We start from the raw sequence: 15,256 nt of genomic DNA, 5'->3' as shown, positions 1-15,256 counted from the left end.
AAAAAATAAAGTAAATTTAAAGCATAGTCCTCAATTAAATACAAATGCATTACCCTGCCTATTAATAGTATATAAAAAAACAACAACAATAAAATGTGTCAAGGCTGGACTAGATAATAAACAGTGTTTGACCATTCATATTAAGCAATACCACCTACAGGGACAGCACCACCCAACGTTGTACGCAGGAAAGTAAAACTTAAGCACTCTCTTTAAGGTATACTTCAGGGAACAAGCCAAGAAATGTTATACCTTTTAATGTTTTGTACCTTTAGAGCTAAATAAACTAAGCCTACTAAGAGACGTTATCCAGAAATGAAGTCCTGGTTCACTATAAAACATGCTTACAAGCTATTTTATTTTTATTGACCTATTTATTCAAAATATACTGAAACAAACTGTAAATTTAAAATAGCATATTATTTAATTTCTTTTCAATTACTATGTTTGGGATTTAAATGGGTCCTATAATGCTTTTCATATTTGAATGCATTAGTGTGGCGTTTACGTTTGGATTAATAAAATGTACAAATCTCAAAGTCCACTGCAAAGGGAAATATTTCATTTTAAAAAGAATCTACTTCAAAAAACTACAACACTCAAAAAATATTTGTTGTTGCTTGTTAAAACTACTTATTTAAAATGAGTTAAACACAATTCTTGAGATTTTGTTAAGACAACTTTTTTGTTGTTGAACATAAAAGTTGTTTTATGTTCAATCCACTTAAATGTGTAAAAACTAGTAAGTATACTTAATTTATGTTGTCCCAACACAAATCGATTGTGTGGAATTCAGGATTTTTTTTTACATTGAATGAACAGCTCAATTAACCACAAGTGAAGAGTTCAGATGCTAAAACTTCTGAGTGCATCCCATCTATTTCAATTCAAATTGTTGGGAGGCAGAGAGAAGCGAAACAACAATAACGTCCCTCCCCCAATATGTCAGTGCAATTTTGTGCAAAGGTTCTGCACGATCCTCACCAATATATCCGGATCCTGATCTGATCCTGACCAATATACTCAGCTCAAACAATATTGTGAAATATTTGAGATTTTTTCGGTGTTTAAACATCTCAATATTCAAGACAAGCTTAATTGTAATTCCATTACATGTGTGAAAATAAGGTGAAACAAAATGTTGTGTCTAGCAGGACCACAATGCAACATATATATATATATATATATATATATATTTTTTTTTTTTTTTTTTTTTTTTTCTTTGTATTTGAATCTACATGTAAAATTGTATATTTGTTAATTTTCGGCTAATGCGAGCGTTCACAGCAGCAACCTGCTTGTGAAAAATACACACTTAGAAAAAATACAAACAGTTCATCAAGGATGTACCACTGGATCGTGTCTCACTATTATTGTTAAATGTGATTTTTAATTAATCTTGTCTCTATCTACAACTCTTTGGTCTTTTGAATCCATCAAGTAACGACTCACAGTGTCAGTACACTGCTTCAATCTTTCACTTTTATACTTGTGCATAGTAATTTTAGTGAAAACCTCAGATACTGTTGGTTGGTTCCTGTTGGTTGTGCACCTTTTTTTTACCAACCAATTTGTTGACACCATTATAATGACACAGATCACTCTGCCTATTCATGCCAAAGTCCTGCGGAAAAAATTATTCACAGGTGGTAATTTGTGTGTAACCTATCTTTATTTATTTATGATTTGGTTATGGGTAAAACGAAGACCATGCGGGCCAGGTAGTAGAAACGGTAGGCTACAAATAATTTGTTATGAATTAGTTAATTATTCATAAATAATTAATTCACCTCCGCCTATGATGACAATACCATCGCCAATGATGGTACGATGCCAAATTGGTAGACATCACCCAACCCAACCCAACAATGAAAATTCAACATGATTTCAGAAAAACTTCTCAAGCATCCTGGCTGTTGGCCTGGCCTGACCCAATAAAAGCCCTGGTTCACACTAACCTGACTTTGGAAAAGTGGCTATAAGGTCTTTGTAAGATGGAGCTGAAGTTAAATGCCATAAAAAAGTCTTAAGTAAGCTTGAAGTAAAGTGTCATATTTTAAACATTAAATATCATTTTTAGATAGAATGTATTGATTGAAATATATTTGAAAAAATTATCATTTTAATATGATGATTTGTTGCTCTATTGTGATTAATTATAACAAAATGGATGACATATTCAATTCTAAACATAAAATAACATTTTAGATAAATAGATTGGTTTTATGTGTCAAGGATGAAAACAAATATTTAAATGGAAAAAAGTACATTGTTTTATTTATTTTCTTTATTAAATTATAATACTATATTTTGGTTTTTTACAAAAAAAAATTCAATAAATCACGCAGCACAACACTGATGATAGTCAAATAATGATCATGAGATCATGATATAAAATAATTTCCAAAGAATCGTGTATCACTGAAGACTGGAGAAAAAAAGCTAAAAGAAAAGAGAACCTGAGATGAGCTCAAGTAGAGGCTTTTAAGGATTTTAAGGATTACTTATCCTGTGACTCCATCTAGTGGACAGCTTAGAACTACAATCTTTTTACAAGGTGAAACGTCAGAGAGTCTATTAATTCAATTCAATTTATCTTTATTTCTATAGCACATTGAACATGGAAGTTCTTTGAGTAAGCATCAGTCCAGTTATTACAACATAAAAACAAATATAATACTACAATTCTTCATATATATAAAATGAAACAATAACAATAGTTTTTAAATTCTGAATGTATTTGCATCAGGCTGAAACAGCTTGATGAAAATGTATTTTTTTAGGGATTTTAGGGAGGTAAGGATTCGGTTTAGTGTCTCACTTTCCTTTAGTGTCCATATTAATACCAAATTAGCCACCTTCCTGTAAGTTAATCACTAATCTATATCACTATAGAGCTAATCAATATAAATGAGAAAGTTGTTCACCTTGATGAGAACTATATAGTGTGCAAATACCAAATTTGATGACTGTAGCTAAATCTGACCCCCACACTTAAGAAAAAAAGTGGCACTAGTGAGAGCATCAACCACACCCATTTCTGATCTTTTGCCAATGTCTGATGGCCTACAACTCTGATGTGCGTGTGATTTTTCTTTATAAAACTATGAGTATTTTCAGAGAACCAGAAGCACACAAGAAGACTTACAAGGTCTGATTTAAGATATCACAAAGTATTTTACATCTGCAGTGATTTGAACCAAATCAACATGAAATTATGATGATTTCAAAGCATTTTAAGTGACACGGATCCTGCTGTTGGTTAGTTGCGCTATAATCAAAACTCACAACAGGCACATGCATGTGATCAAAATACTTCAAACAAACTCCTGAAATGTTATCAAGATCAACAAATGCATGAGGAAGTTATTACACACTTCCTGTTTCCTATATCTTGCCATAATTCCATCGCTTCGCCACAGCCAAATCCTTTGAGAATCAGCAGCCAATTTAGAATCTTAATGTCTTGACTTCATGAACAGCTATTTGGAGTGTTTCAAACTCCACACACAGCATGCATTTTTCAAGCATTGAGAATAGCCGACTTCTTGACTGTGAACATGAAAGATGTTCAGGATGAGGAGATCTACATGTGTCTGAAATTGACGAGTCGATCTACAGTACATGTGTGTGAATTTTGGTGACTGTGGTTCAAATGGTGTGTGGGCTACAGAGAGCCTCAGAAATGTTCATTTAAAATGGCCCTGATATGGATTTTTGTAATGCAGCTCATGTGTTTAACACTTCATCTGTAACACATAAGTAAATGAAAACAGTTTTAAATCTGAAAGTGCACCGTCATCGTCAAATCATTAAACAGAGTCTTTCTACAGATTTGTACAGATTCCAAGCAATTTTGTGGTGACGTGTGAAAGAATCATTGCCCAGATCCAGAAAACCAACATGGAATCATTTTGAAAACATACCCCTATTCGCTTGTTAAGTGTGATGTCACAGACCCGAAACTGGTCTAGAAGCAGCTTGCGGGTGCAAGTGCTCTATCAAACTGAATAGGGAGACTCATCAAATGGTAAAAACGTTTACAAATATATGTTATATATTAATAGTAATATTAAACGTTTACAAAGCGTTGTAATACTTTCAAAAATCACAATCGTAATGTATATATCCATGCCTAATATAATATTCGATGGCCATGCTTTGAATGTGCAGGAGTAACTGAAAACATGACAGAATGGGAAAGTAAAAAATGAAAAAGGAGAGCGATTGGATGAGCTTTTTCATTTTGCAGTCGCACCAGTGCAAAAATCCAGTTGCAGTGGCAGGAAAACTGGTCTGTCTCCCAAGAGTCTGGAGCCCTGCCTTTTTGGGAGACAGGCTTACTAACCAATAGAGTAAACCCACCCTTCACTCTGCCCAGTCAGCATTGATCGAATGGACTGCGTGTACCACCCACTATTAAAAAACAAACAGACAAAGTGTTGGAATGATTATAGAGTCTTCCAGAGTCAAATATATCAAACAAACAGTTACATTTCATTCTTAGACCAAGTTTCTCTTACTTAGTGCTCCAGTTTTACTCTTCGTGTATTGATAACGAAGTAGCCTGTTCAGATCAGTGGATGATGCTAATGGGGCAGGGCTGAGATCCCTGAGATTATATGAGGCCGGTGGCGGAAGTGTTAACGACTGCCACCTGTGCATGCCACCTGTTTCGAGTCTCACGGAAGAGTTCTGAAAACTTAAAAAAAGTGTAGACAGCAGTGGAAGACGAGAGAGGACCAGGTCTCGACACTTTGGGCCCTATCATACACCCGGCGCAATGTGGCGCAACGCAATTGTTGTTTGCTAATTTCAACTTGCCGTAAGAGTCGTTTTGATGTTTAGGGCCATGCTGTTTAAATAGCAAATTCATTTGCGCTCATATGTGTGCCCATAGGCATTCTGTTTTAAAAAGGGAGGCGTGTTGAGGTGTATTGCTGGTGCGTTGCTATTTTGAGAAACTTTAATAGATTTTTTCATAGGCCAGAACAAAGTCGGTCTATTGTCCAGCGCAGAGCAAGTTAGTTGTGCGCCTCGCTTACACACTGCTTAATACACACAAGATGTAGAGCAATACGCAAATATCTTTACATATGAAAAATAATTAAAATATTAAAGATATATATATATATGTATATAGATTAGGGGGGAGCCGAACCCGAATACGGTATTCGGAAAGGCACGAATAGCGTGTTTTTACAAATACTTATTTCGAACAAATACTTGAAAAATTATTTGTATTCGGGAGCAAGAAAAGCATTATATCAAAAAGCAGCGTTTTCTTCTGAGACCACAGTGCGTGAGTGAGAGAGAGAGAGCGAGAGAGGGAGAGAGAGAGAGACGATCAGTCGGAGGGCGGGGCGGAGGTAAAAGGTCTCTGGCACACGCTTCTCCACAGCAGTAGACAGAGAAGGCTCGGCTGAGCGAAAAAAATACTTCTCTGCATCACTATTTTTGTTAAATAGATTTTTGTACCTTAATTGGGTTCCAGATGCAGTTTATAAACTTGTAGCGGAGTTTGATCGGGATTTTCTATTACGCTGCATTTTTGAAGTTTGCAATCGGGTGATCTGTTTACGCAACGTTAGCTCTGTTAGCTCGGTAATTTAGACAATAGACTGTTGACAGAGTAACGTTAACGTTCGTTTATAAAGGTTAAAATGATGCTTGTGCAGTTGTGTCGAATAGTATGCACTTATGGGAGTTATATGGTACGTCTACATTACTGTCTTTTGCAGACAGCAAGATATATGCTATAGGCTAGTTAACCTTAGCATAGCTTCCCGTCACTTTTTATTAACTTGAAACTCCTCAAATACATTTGGGCACCATGAAAAAGAGTGAGAGTGCTGCTGAGCCATTGCTTGGTCCTCCACCAGTAAAAAAAAAAAAAAAAAAGTCAGTGGAGCTGCAGATAAAACAAAGTGATACAGTATGTAATGTGTGCAAAAGTGAAATCAGCAGAGGCAGAGATATTAAACATCTGTCAACATCTTCTATGCATAATCATTCATTCATTTCTTTTCAGCTTAGTCCCTTTATCAATCTGGGGTTGCCACGGTGGAATGAACCACCAACTTATCCAGCATATGTTTTACGCAGTGGCTGCCCTTCCAGCTGCTACCCAGCACGGGGAAACATCTGTACACTCTCTTTCACACACATATAATAGGGACAATTTAGCTTACCCAATTCACCTGTATTGCATGTGTTTGGACTGTGGGGGAAACCGGAGCACCCGGAGGAAACCCACGCCAACATGGGGATCACCCAGTCGGGGCTCGAACCAGCAACCTTCTTGCTGTCAGGCGACATTGCTACTCACTGTGCCACCGCGCAACCTTCTATGTAATGTATTATCACATGCACTAAAAGCATCCTCTCCTGATACTGTCTGTGAATCCCCCACAAACATCAATCCCCTCAATCAGCACAGCTATGTTCTGCTAAATCCTCCACAAGCACCAAACCATCAACACAGCCACATTCTGCCCCAGCAAGTCAGTTTCAAACATAAAAAAGTAAAAAAAAAAAAAACTTTGTGTCTGTTTTGTGGCAGGCAGATGATAATAGCAGGGCTGTATCTTTTAGTATTATATAGAATACTTTTGTTCTGCCAGATCTCCCAGGCAGGGTTTAATTAGTTAATTTTAGTTTTTGGAATTCTGTCCATTGGAAAGAAGTTATTTCAGAAGAAGTACAGTTTTTTTTAAATATTATTTGTTTTTATTCTGTCTATTCAGTGTCAAGAACGGTGGTGGTGGGGTTCCTAATATTCACAATGGTATTTTATTAGTTGTTGGTTTAACCTTGGATGAGATAATGGCTTCTATGTTATTTTCTTTTCAATGACATTTCTTGTCACATGTTCAAAAACAACAACCAATATTGCATATCTATAATTTATATAATGGGTATAATTAAACAATACTTTCACTATAACGTAAATTAGAAGTGTAATAGAAAAAATATATTTTTTTTTCGCCATTTTGAATTTTACTCGAATACAAATACAAATATAAATACTTTCCCCCCCTCAACAAATACAAGTACAAATACCGGTTGCTCCGCACATCCCTAATATATATATATATATATATATATATATATATATATATATATATATATATAGGATATAAATATAAAGGATTAAAATATTACAAAACATTATTTTCTAGCCTACATAAATATAAAAAACACTGCCTTCATGCCTTCTTCATCTCGTGAGGCTTTTTCAGTTCATTCATAAAAATTTGCTTTAGTAAAATGTTATCATTATTATCAGTATTATTTATTATATGGGTATTTATAACTGTTTTATTAAAAACAAGCTTAGATTTGCCCACCTGTCAGGTTTTAGACCACATGGGGCACAGCATGTGTGTTTGGATTTAACTTTTTGAACACACTTCGATATTATTGTTCATTTACTCGTTTGCTGGAAATTAGAACTGAATTTAGAAATAGTTTAAAAAAAAAATTTGCGCTGAACAAACGAAATGAATTATTTATAGGCTAATTGATCTCTGTGCGTACAAGGTTTCCTTATCTACGAGAGCGAAAGTGAAAGTTAATAATTTCTCTCTCATTCTCGAGCTGCAGATGCTCTGTTTAACTGTTTTCTTGCTTGTGAAATGCTCAGTTTTTCCACTAACACTTACTTTACGTCATGTAAATAGCAAATGCACCATGGCGCAACGCAACTGACTCTTAAAGGGAATGGGAGATGAGCTCTGATTGGTTTATTCTCAAAACACACCTATAACTCATTAAGAAAATATGCTCAACCCTTTTAGACCATGCGCCAAGGCGCAAAGTGAATTTTTCTGTCCTTATATTAGCAAAAGTGGATTCTGACATGCCCTGAATGCGTTTGCGCCCTGCATTATATACTTTGAGCATAGACTGTCAAAATAGAACCCCTTATGTATTTTTTTGCTTTCAGTTTGATGATAGTCAATGTGAGGAGCTGCTGGTTGTCCACCTAAACTAGCAAGCCAAACAAGGAGAGCACTGATCAGAGATGCAGCCAAAAGGCCATGGGTACCTCTGAATGAACTGCAGAGATCTACAGCTCAGTTGGGGGTAACTGTCCATAGGACAACTATCATTTGCACTGCACAAACCTGGGCTTTATGGAAGAGTGGCAAGAAGAAAGCCATTGTTAAAAGAAAACAACAAGAAGTCCCTTTTGCCAGAAGCCTTGTGAATGACCCAACAAATGTGTGGAAGAAGGTGGTCTGGTCAAATGAGACCTAAATTCAACTTTTTGGCCTAAATGCATAAGATATGTGTGGCGGAAGCCTAAAACTGCACATCACTCTGAAAACGCCATAGCCACTGTCAAACGTGGTGGTGCAAAACACTTGAGACCGAGGCAAAGACTCACCTTCCAAAAGAACAACAACCCTAAACATAAAGCCAAGGCTATAATGGAATGGTTTAAAAATGAAATATATTGTTGTGTTGTATACAAATATATATATATATATAGTATATTAGAGCTGGGCGATTTTTTTTAGATTAATTCGAATTAGCATTTTGACGACGATTTTATTTTATATTAAATCAAGAAATCGTGATTTAAAAAAAATAATAATAAATTGATACATGTAATTGATACATTACCAATGCACTTTGGTTCACTCTCTGTAAGCAGGTCGCACACCAGAAGTGCCGCTCTTCGACGCGCCGTGCAGCACCATGGATTTTAGAATTCTAAACAGGTTTCTATACACACACCGGTGCTGCCCGTTTTACTTGTTGCATTAATCTGACTCACGTCTGGATTGTCAAGACATATTCCCTCATCAAGTCGATAAACTCGATCTCAACATGTATGAAGGATGTAAAAACCAGTCATGTGAAAAAACGCGCCGATCTTAGTTCGAACCGCGCTGATATTTTAATACGAGCAGAGGTGAGCAACAGAGGTAGCAATGAAAACGAAAGTACCCGCCCCATGACGTCATTTAGCGGACCTTAGCAAAACTTGCCAAAAATAACTCTGTATTCCTGCAACTGAAATATTTACACAAATATATTTTATTTAAATCTTCTGCAACGATATTTAACTCGTGAATTTGTTTTACATTTCTTTACACCATGTTGACCAATTAATGTATGGCATGGCCATTAAAAATACAATGTTCCTTAACCAGATGTTTTTTTAAGTTACTTATAAAGAGAATGCTACTTCAGTCATGTTGTTGTTATATTTTAAGTTGACTAGTTACACAATTAAAAAAAAAAATAATCGAAATCCAAATCGGTCAAAATTTATTAAAAAATCTAGAGTTTTTTATTTGCCATATCGCCCAGCCCTAAAAAAAAAAAAAATAAATAAATAAATATATATATATATATATATATATATATATATATATATATATATATATATATATATATATGTGTGTGTGTGTGTGTGTGCGTGCATACATTACAACAGAACAAAATTCAAGTCTTCTCATTTATTTTCATCTCACTATTGTCTAGTGGAGACAGCTGAGATGTTTAACACTTCTTGTTTTTTTTTCAAAGGCCGGTGGGAGTACAGAATAGTACAGTGGTAGAAGTCAGACTGGTAGTATTCTAGGTGAGGATGTAATACATACCTCTGTATGTAATGTGACTGCAACAACCCCTTCCATGACATGAGCTCACTGTCCTCTTGTCCCCTTACCGTCGATCCATCCTGTGGACCAGGATTATTGCAAACACTGCCCACTGTTCACACATGGTCGTAGAGCAGGTTGAACTTCAGAAGCGCCTGCTCCTGGCCCTGCAAGTGTGAATATGGAATCTCTTAGTAATTTCAGTAAAAGTAGGATGAAATTCAGACCTAGAGGTCTGAGCTCTTACTGTATCTAGCAGTCTGTCACTAAAATGATCTATTTTAGTGGCTTTGCAGGTTGGTAGGTCTGTTAAGACTTTCCTGTGGCCTTCTGCTAACAGCTAGAGAAATAATAAATGAAGTTTCTAGTAGGATAAAATCATAAATAGTAGAGTATGCAAACTGACCTCATGGAAAAGATTAAACACACAGTTCAGCAACATATAGACATGCACTCTTTAGGTTTCTTTCATTATTTTAATAAAACTGTAATCCGAAAGGAATGACGTCATCTGATCAAGACAGAATCTCTGTTGTTAAAACTGATAGAGCCCAAAAAGACGATCATCTACCACGTTACCGATGGCAGACATTTCAGATGCTTTAATGTGCAGGAAGGCTTCAAACGTGGATCAAGTAAAGGTTATTACATTTAAACACAGAGACAGGTTGGGAGGTGACGTCACCTATATCATGACTAAAAAACCCGAAATAACTAAACATTCAAACAAATAGCAACTACAGACAACTCAAAAGCCAAAGTATTAATCGACAGCTAATGCTACAGTGCATATCAACGAAATCAGATACTATGCATCAACTCGAAATGCGACACATGAATCTATGACAGCATCCAGCGAACTGTCAAACACCTTTAAAGACACATTAACCTAATATAGACATATGTCGGTATTAATTTATTTCGTAAATAAATGCCGAATCCAGCTAACGTTACATAAGTTGTATTAGACAGCAGATAAAAAAAACTCATGCACTTCTGACATTATAATGTTAACAGTTTTCTGACAAGTAACGGTGTATTATCCCCTCTTCTTCTTTCTAAGTTAAATGAGCAACAATGGCACGTTTACATTTGCCTAAACCACTCAAAACCTTTCGTTATTGCAGTTGTCTACATTACGGTCACATTTTAATGACTATTAAAGCGTTTACCCTGCAACTGACTAACGATATCTTTTTATACTCTTCGCTTCTAGCTTAGCTAACTAGTCTCTAATTAGTCTTTTGCGGTACAGAATCCACCAAAACAAAACACGAGAATAAAATAGAAATGTCGTGCTTGCCTTCTAATAACGCATTCACGTCGTCGCTGCAACCTTAGTAATTGAATTTTATTTCCAATATTTTATTTACCTTAGTTTCTCTCCCTCCAATCTCGGTTTCCCTTCCCCCCTTTCCACAGTAACTGAAAACCCCGACGCCTTATGGGAATTGTGGTTCTTCTACTGTAAATAGACTTCCGGTACTCTGGGAGCGCTTTAGTCATGATTAAAAGTTTATATATTGGTATTTAAAAACTGTATCTAAACTAAGATTGAATTAATAAATTATTACTATAATTTTGTGGAATATTTTTATATTTTTTCAACGACAGTAAGATTTAAATTTCATGATTAGTTACAAAAAGGCTGTTAGTGGATGCCTCTGGCATTAAAATGAGCAGTTCTCTGATCTTGTCTGACATGCTTCAAAGAGACAAGTTTTCGATTATCTATTTAACAATGAAAATTCTTGGTATTAAACAACTCACTTATTCAATTGACTCTTGAAAACATGTAATGATTTGTCAGAGATGCCAACTTCTTTTACTATGAAATTGGGACACAACTGAAAACTCCCTGTGACGGTTTTAGTGATGCACCTATTTATAATTCGTCACAAATTTTCATGGCAAAATAATTGCTGATTTTGATACAGATTTCAGATTAAAGCAATAAAAAATGTAAAAAGGAAAGCTGTTTTTTGCACTACACTCTTGGTAAAATGGTACAACTTTGTACCAAAGAAGGTACAAACCTTGTCACTGGGGCAGCACCTTTTTATGGAACAGAATTGTACCACAAAGAAACAAATTTGTACCATTGCATTTTGTACCTTTAATGACTTGATTTGTACCATGGGAAACCAAAATGTACCTTTGGTTTTTAAAACCTGCAGATACAATATTGTACCTTCATCAAAGGTACAAATCTGATCCATAAAGGTACCACTACAGTGACAAGACACTTTGTACCTTAACAGTGTTGAAAATGCTTACCAAACATTTATCTAAAATGCCTTAAATATTTAGTTAACAATGCCCATAGTTTTATGTTTGTATTATTGTATTATAGAACTTCATAATTCATGTTTATGAGTTTCTTTAAACATGTTTTTAAATGATGATTTATGTATTAATATGGAAATTATTCATAAAATCACTTTGCCTTTCAGTCATATTTATTTTCATAGATATTGTAATGAAGAAGGAGTTGTTCCTTTTGTACTTTTTGAATGGGAACAATTGTGTACCTTCATTTCAGTTGTACCATAAAAGTCACAGAACAGAGGTCTTGTTTGTACCAAATAAGCTACAATTTTTACAAAGGTAAAAAACTGTTCCTTAAGGAACATTATTTGTTCCACTGTGTAAATGAAAGCCTACTGTACTTTAAGCAAAATTGTTGCGTTCATTTTCCTGGATGAGGATTTAAATTGAATTGTATAATTTCATAAAGACAAAAAAATAAAATATGTTAAATTGACATTAGCTTTATTCATTCATTTATTCATTTTCTTGTCGACTTAGTCCCTTTATTAATCCGGGGTCACCACAGCGGAATGAACCACCAACTTATCCAGCAAGTTTTTATGCAGCAGATGCCCTTCCAGCCGCAACCCATCTCTGGTAAACATCCACCCACACATTTACACACACACTCATACACTACAGACAATTTAGCCTACCCAATTCACCTGAACCGCATGTCTTTGGACTGTGGGGGAAACCAGAGCACCTGGAGGAAACCCACGTAAGGGAGGGAGGCAGGGAGAACATGCAAACTCCACACAGAAACACCAACTGAGCCGAGGTTCGAACCAGCGACCCAGCGACCTTTTTGCTGTGAGGCGACAGCACTACCTACTGCGCCACTGCCTCACCCGACATTAGCTTTAGTCAATCAAAAACTACTTCATGCACAAATCAAAACCAGTATAGAACAATGCAAACAGGTCACGCCTTTGGTAAGAATATAATACCATATAAACTCTTCTAAACACAAAAGGTTCCCACATTATCCTCAAGTGTTAAATTGGTTAATCATGTCATGTATAGGGATCAAATTAAATGGGCCCAATATACAGTATGTAGAGCCAATACAGCTGACTCTCTGATGCAAACCATCCAGTTAGAGTGTCTTTAGATTACTCACTCACTTTTAGGCTTAAGTCCCTGATTTATTACAGTGGAATGAACGCCAATTAATCTGGCATATGTTTTATGTTTTTACACTAACTTCTGAACCCCCAGTGTTGGAAAACACTCTCTCATTCCGACACTCATACACTGCAGCTAATTTTAGTTTCTCCATTTCACCAATAGTGTTTTGTGGGGGAAACCAACATACACTAAAAAATATATATATATTTTTAAAAACATATATATTTTTTTACTTGTTCAAATGACTTATTTAAAATGAGCTGAAACAACACAATTCTTGAGATTTCATTGAGACAACTTATTTTCTTTATGTTCAATCCACACAAATTTTGAAAAAGTGTTACGTTAACCTAATCGATTTGTTATGGAACAACATGAATGAATTGTTTGGAACCCTGCATTTTTACAGTGTACCTTGGGGAAACCCACATGAACGCAGAGAGAAGTGGCAATCTCCAAACAGAAATGCCACCTGGCCCAGCTGGGACTCGAACCAGTGACCTTCTTGCTGTGAGGCAACAGTGAAAACCACCAAACTGATGTTATAAAATAAAGTAAGCAATGCATAATTTGACGCTTTATTATCATACATAAATTATAATTTATGTCACGACAATCTTGAATGTACTCTGAAGTCTCTGTATGTGTACTACCTGAGTAGAGTAGATGGTCATATATTTCCCTATGCTGTTCAGCACAGTATAGTCGATATAAAACTAGTATGGCTTCTTAAAACATTACCACATCTTGCCCTACATTATGTCTTTTTTATATTGTGTCCTTATATTTGTGCATACAATTACGCATAATTCATGTTGTTTGCACACCTGAATGGTTATTAATTATCAATAGGATAAAAATAATTAAACAAATACTAATGAAACAAGTACTTTTTAAGTTAAATTCAAAGTCAATTGGACCGAAGTAGTATTTTGTATGGGTATCTGTACTTTTACTTAAGTTCTTTATTTGTGTACTTTGTCCACCACTGAACACATGAATGATCAAAAACATCTTTGCTTTGACTGTTTTCCAGGTTACAAGACATTTTAATGAACTAAATTTCTAACTGTAGGGGAGCGCGGGGTACAAAGTAACGTGGAGTAAAATGTAACACAGAGTTTTAAGGGTATTTACTCAGTGTTAACCATTTCATGCTTCCAAGGTTTTCACCACAGTGTTGGCAGACGTCTTCCTGCCAATTATTGAAAAAGTTAATCGAAAATTAAATAAGAAGCATTTTCGCATCATAAAAAGTATTTTTTTCACTGCAAAAAAGCTTTTCTTACTTAGATTTTTTGTCTTGTTTCTAGTCCAAATATCTACAAATTCTTAAATCAAGAATCATTTTCTAGACAAGCAAAACATATTGTCTTGTTTTAAGAAATAATATGCCAAAATGAAGGGAGTTTTTCCTCGAATCAAGCAAAATAATCTGACAATGGAGTAAGCAAAATAGTCTTGTTTTTCGATTTGTGATAAGATTATTTTGCTTACCCCATTGGCAGATTATTTAGCTTGATTGAAGGAAAAACTCACTTAACTTTGGCATATTATATCTTAAAACAAGACAATATGTTTTGCTTGTCTAGAAAATGCTTCTTGACTTAGGAACTTTTAGATATTTGGACTAGAAACAAGACAAAAAAATCTAAGTAAGAACAGCATTTTTGCAGTGTTTATAATATCTTTTAGAAAAATATCTGTGAAAGAATGTACATAAATGTACATAAAGTCTTCTGGGCTAAACGATGGAACCATTTTGAAAACACACACAGTGACTGCTGCTAGCCAATTTTGAGGAAAACATGACGCAGCAGGGTTAGTTGTAAAAGGGTGTTACAAATAAGCCACACACTGCTGGACACCAATTAAATAAACAAAACATTTTTTTTGAGTGTAATGTTGGCAAGTTTTTATATATAAAAAATTTTAAGAAAATTTTTTTTTATTGCAAATAATGAATATAAATGTATTGTATAATAATGGATATGCAAATAAATCCAAATGTATTTATCCAATAGACAAATAAACAAACAAACATATTGTGCTGTGTAGAATAAAAAAATAAACCAAGTACTGAGGAAATATACAGTTGAAGTCAAAATTATTAGCCCTTCTGAATTATTAGCCCCCCTGTTCTTCTTATTTCCCCCAGTTTCTGTTTAATGAAGAGACGATTTATTCAACACATTTCT

The 15,256-nt window shown here is 35.1% G+C and overlaps 2 protein-coding genes across 5 annotated transcripts in view; both read right to left on the bottom strand.

Moving 5' to 3' along the window:
- elmod3 (ELMO/CED-12 domain containing 3) overlaps positions 1–11,044 on the bottom strand; it is a 46,586-nt gene extending 35,542 nt beyond the window's left edge. For 3 of the 4 annotated variants that reach the window (XR_012384734.1, XR_012384735.1, XM_003199132.7), the window contains exons 1-2: positions 10,991–11,044; positions 9,618–9,784 (exon numbers count right to left, since the gene is read on the bottom strand). Coding sequence is in view for 2 of the 4 variants with exons in the window: in XM_003199132.7 (XP_003199180.2) it covers positions 9,618–9,653 (36 nt within the window). In the remaining 2 variants the exon portion in view is untranslated. Of the gene's footprint in view, positions 1–9,617; positions 9,785–10,920 lie in introns of all 4 variants that reach the window. The other variant, XM_073911125.1, reaches the window with a different exon arrangement.
- grk5l (G protein-coupled receptor kinase 5 like) overlaps positions 1–15,256 on the bottom strand; it is an 821,722-nt gene that overhangs the window by 719,352 nt on the left and 87,114 nt on the right. The window lies entirely within an intron of this gene.

The sequence above is a fragment of the Danio rerio genome, chromosome 8 (assembly GCF_049306965.1).
Source record: "Danio rerio strain Tuebingen ecotype United States chromosome 8, GRCz12tu, whole genome shotgun sequence".
Classification (NCBI taxonomy): Eukaryota; Metazoa; Chordata; class Actinopteri; order Cypriniformes; family Danionidae; genus Danio; species Danio rerio.
Note: the sequence above shows the minus strand (reverse complement) of the source record. Positions and strands in the feature narration are given on the sequence as shown.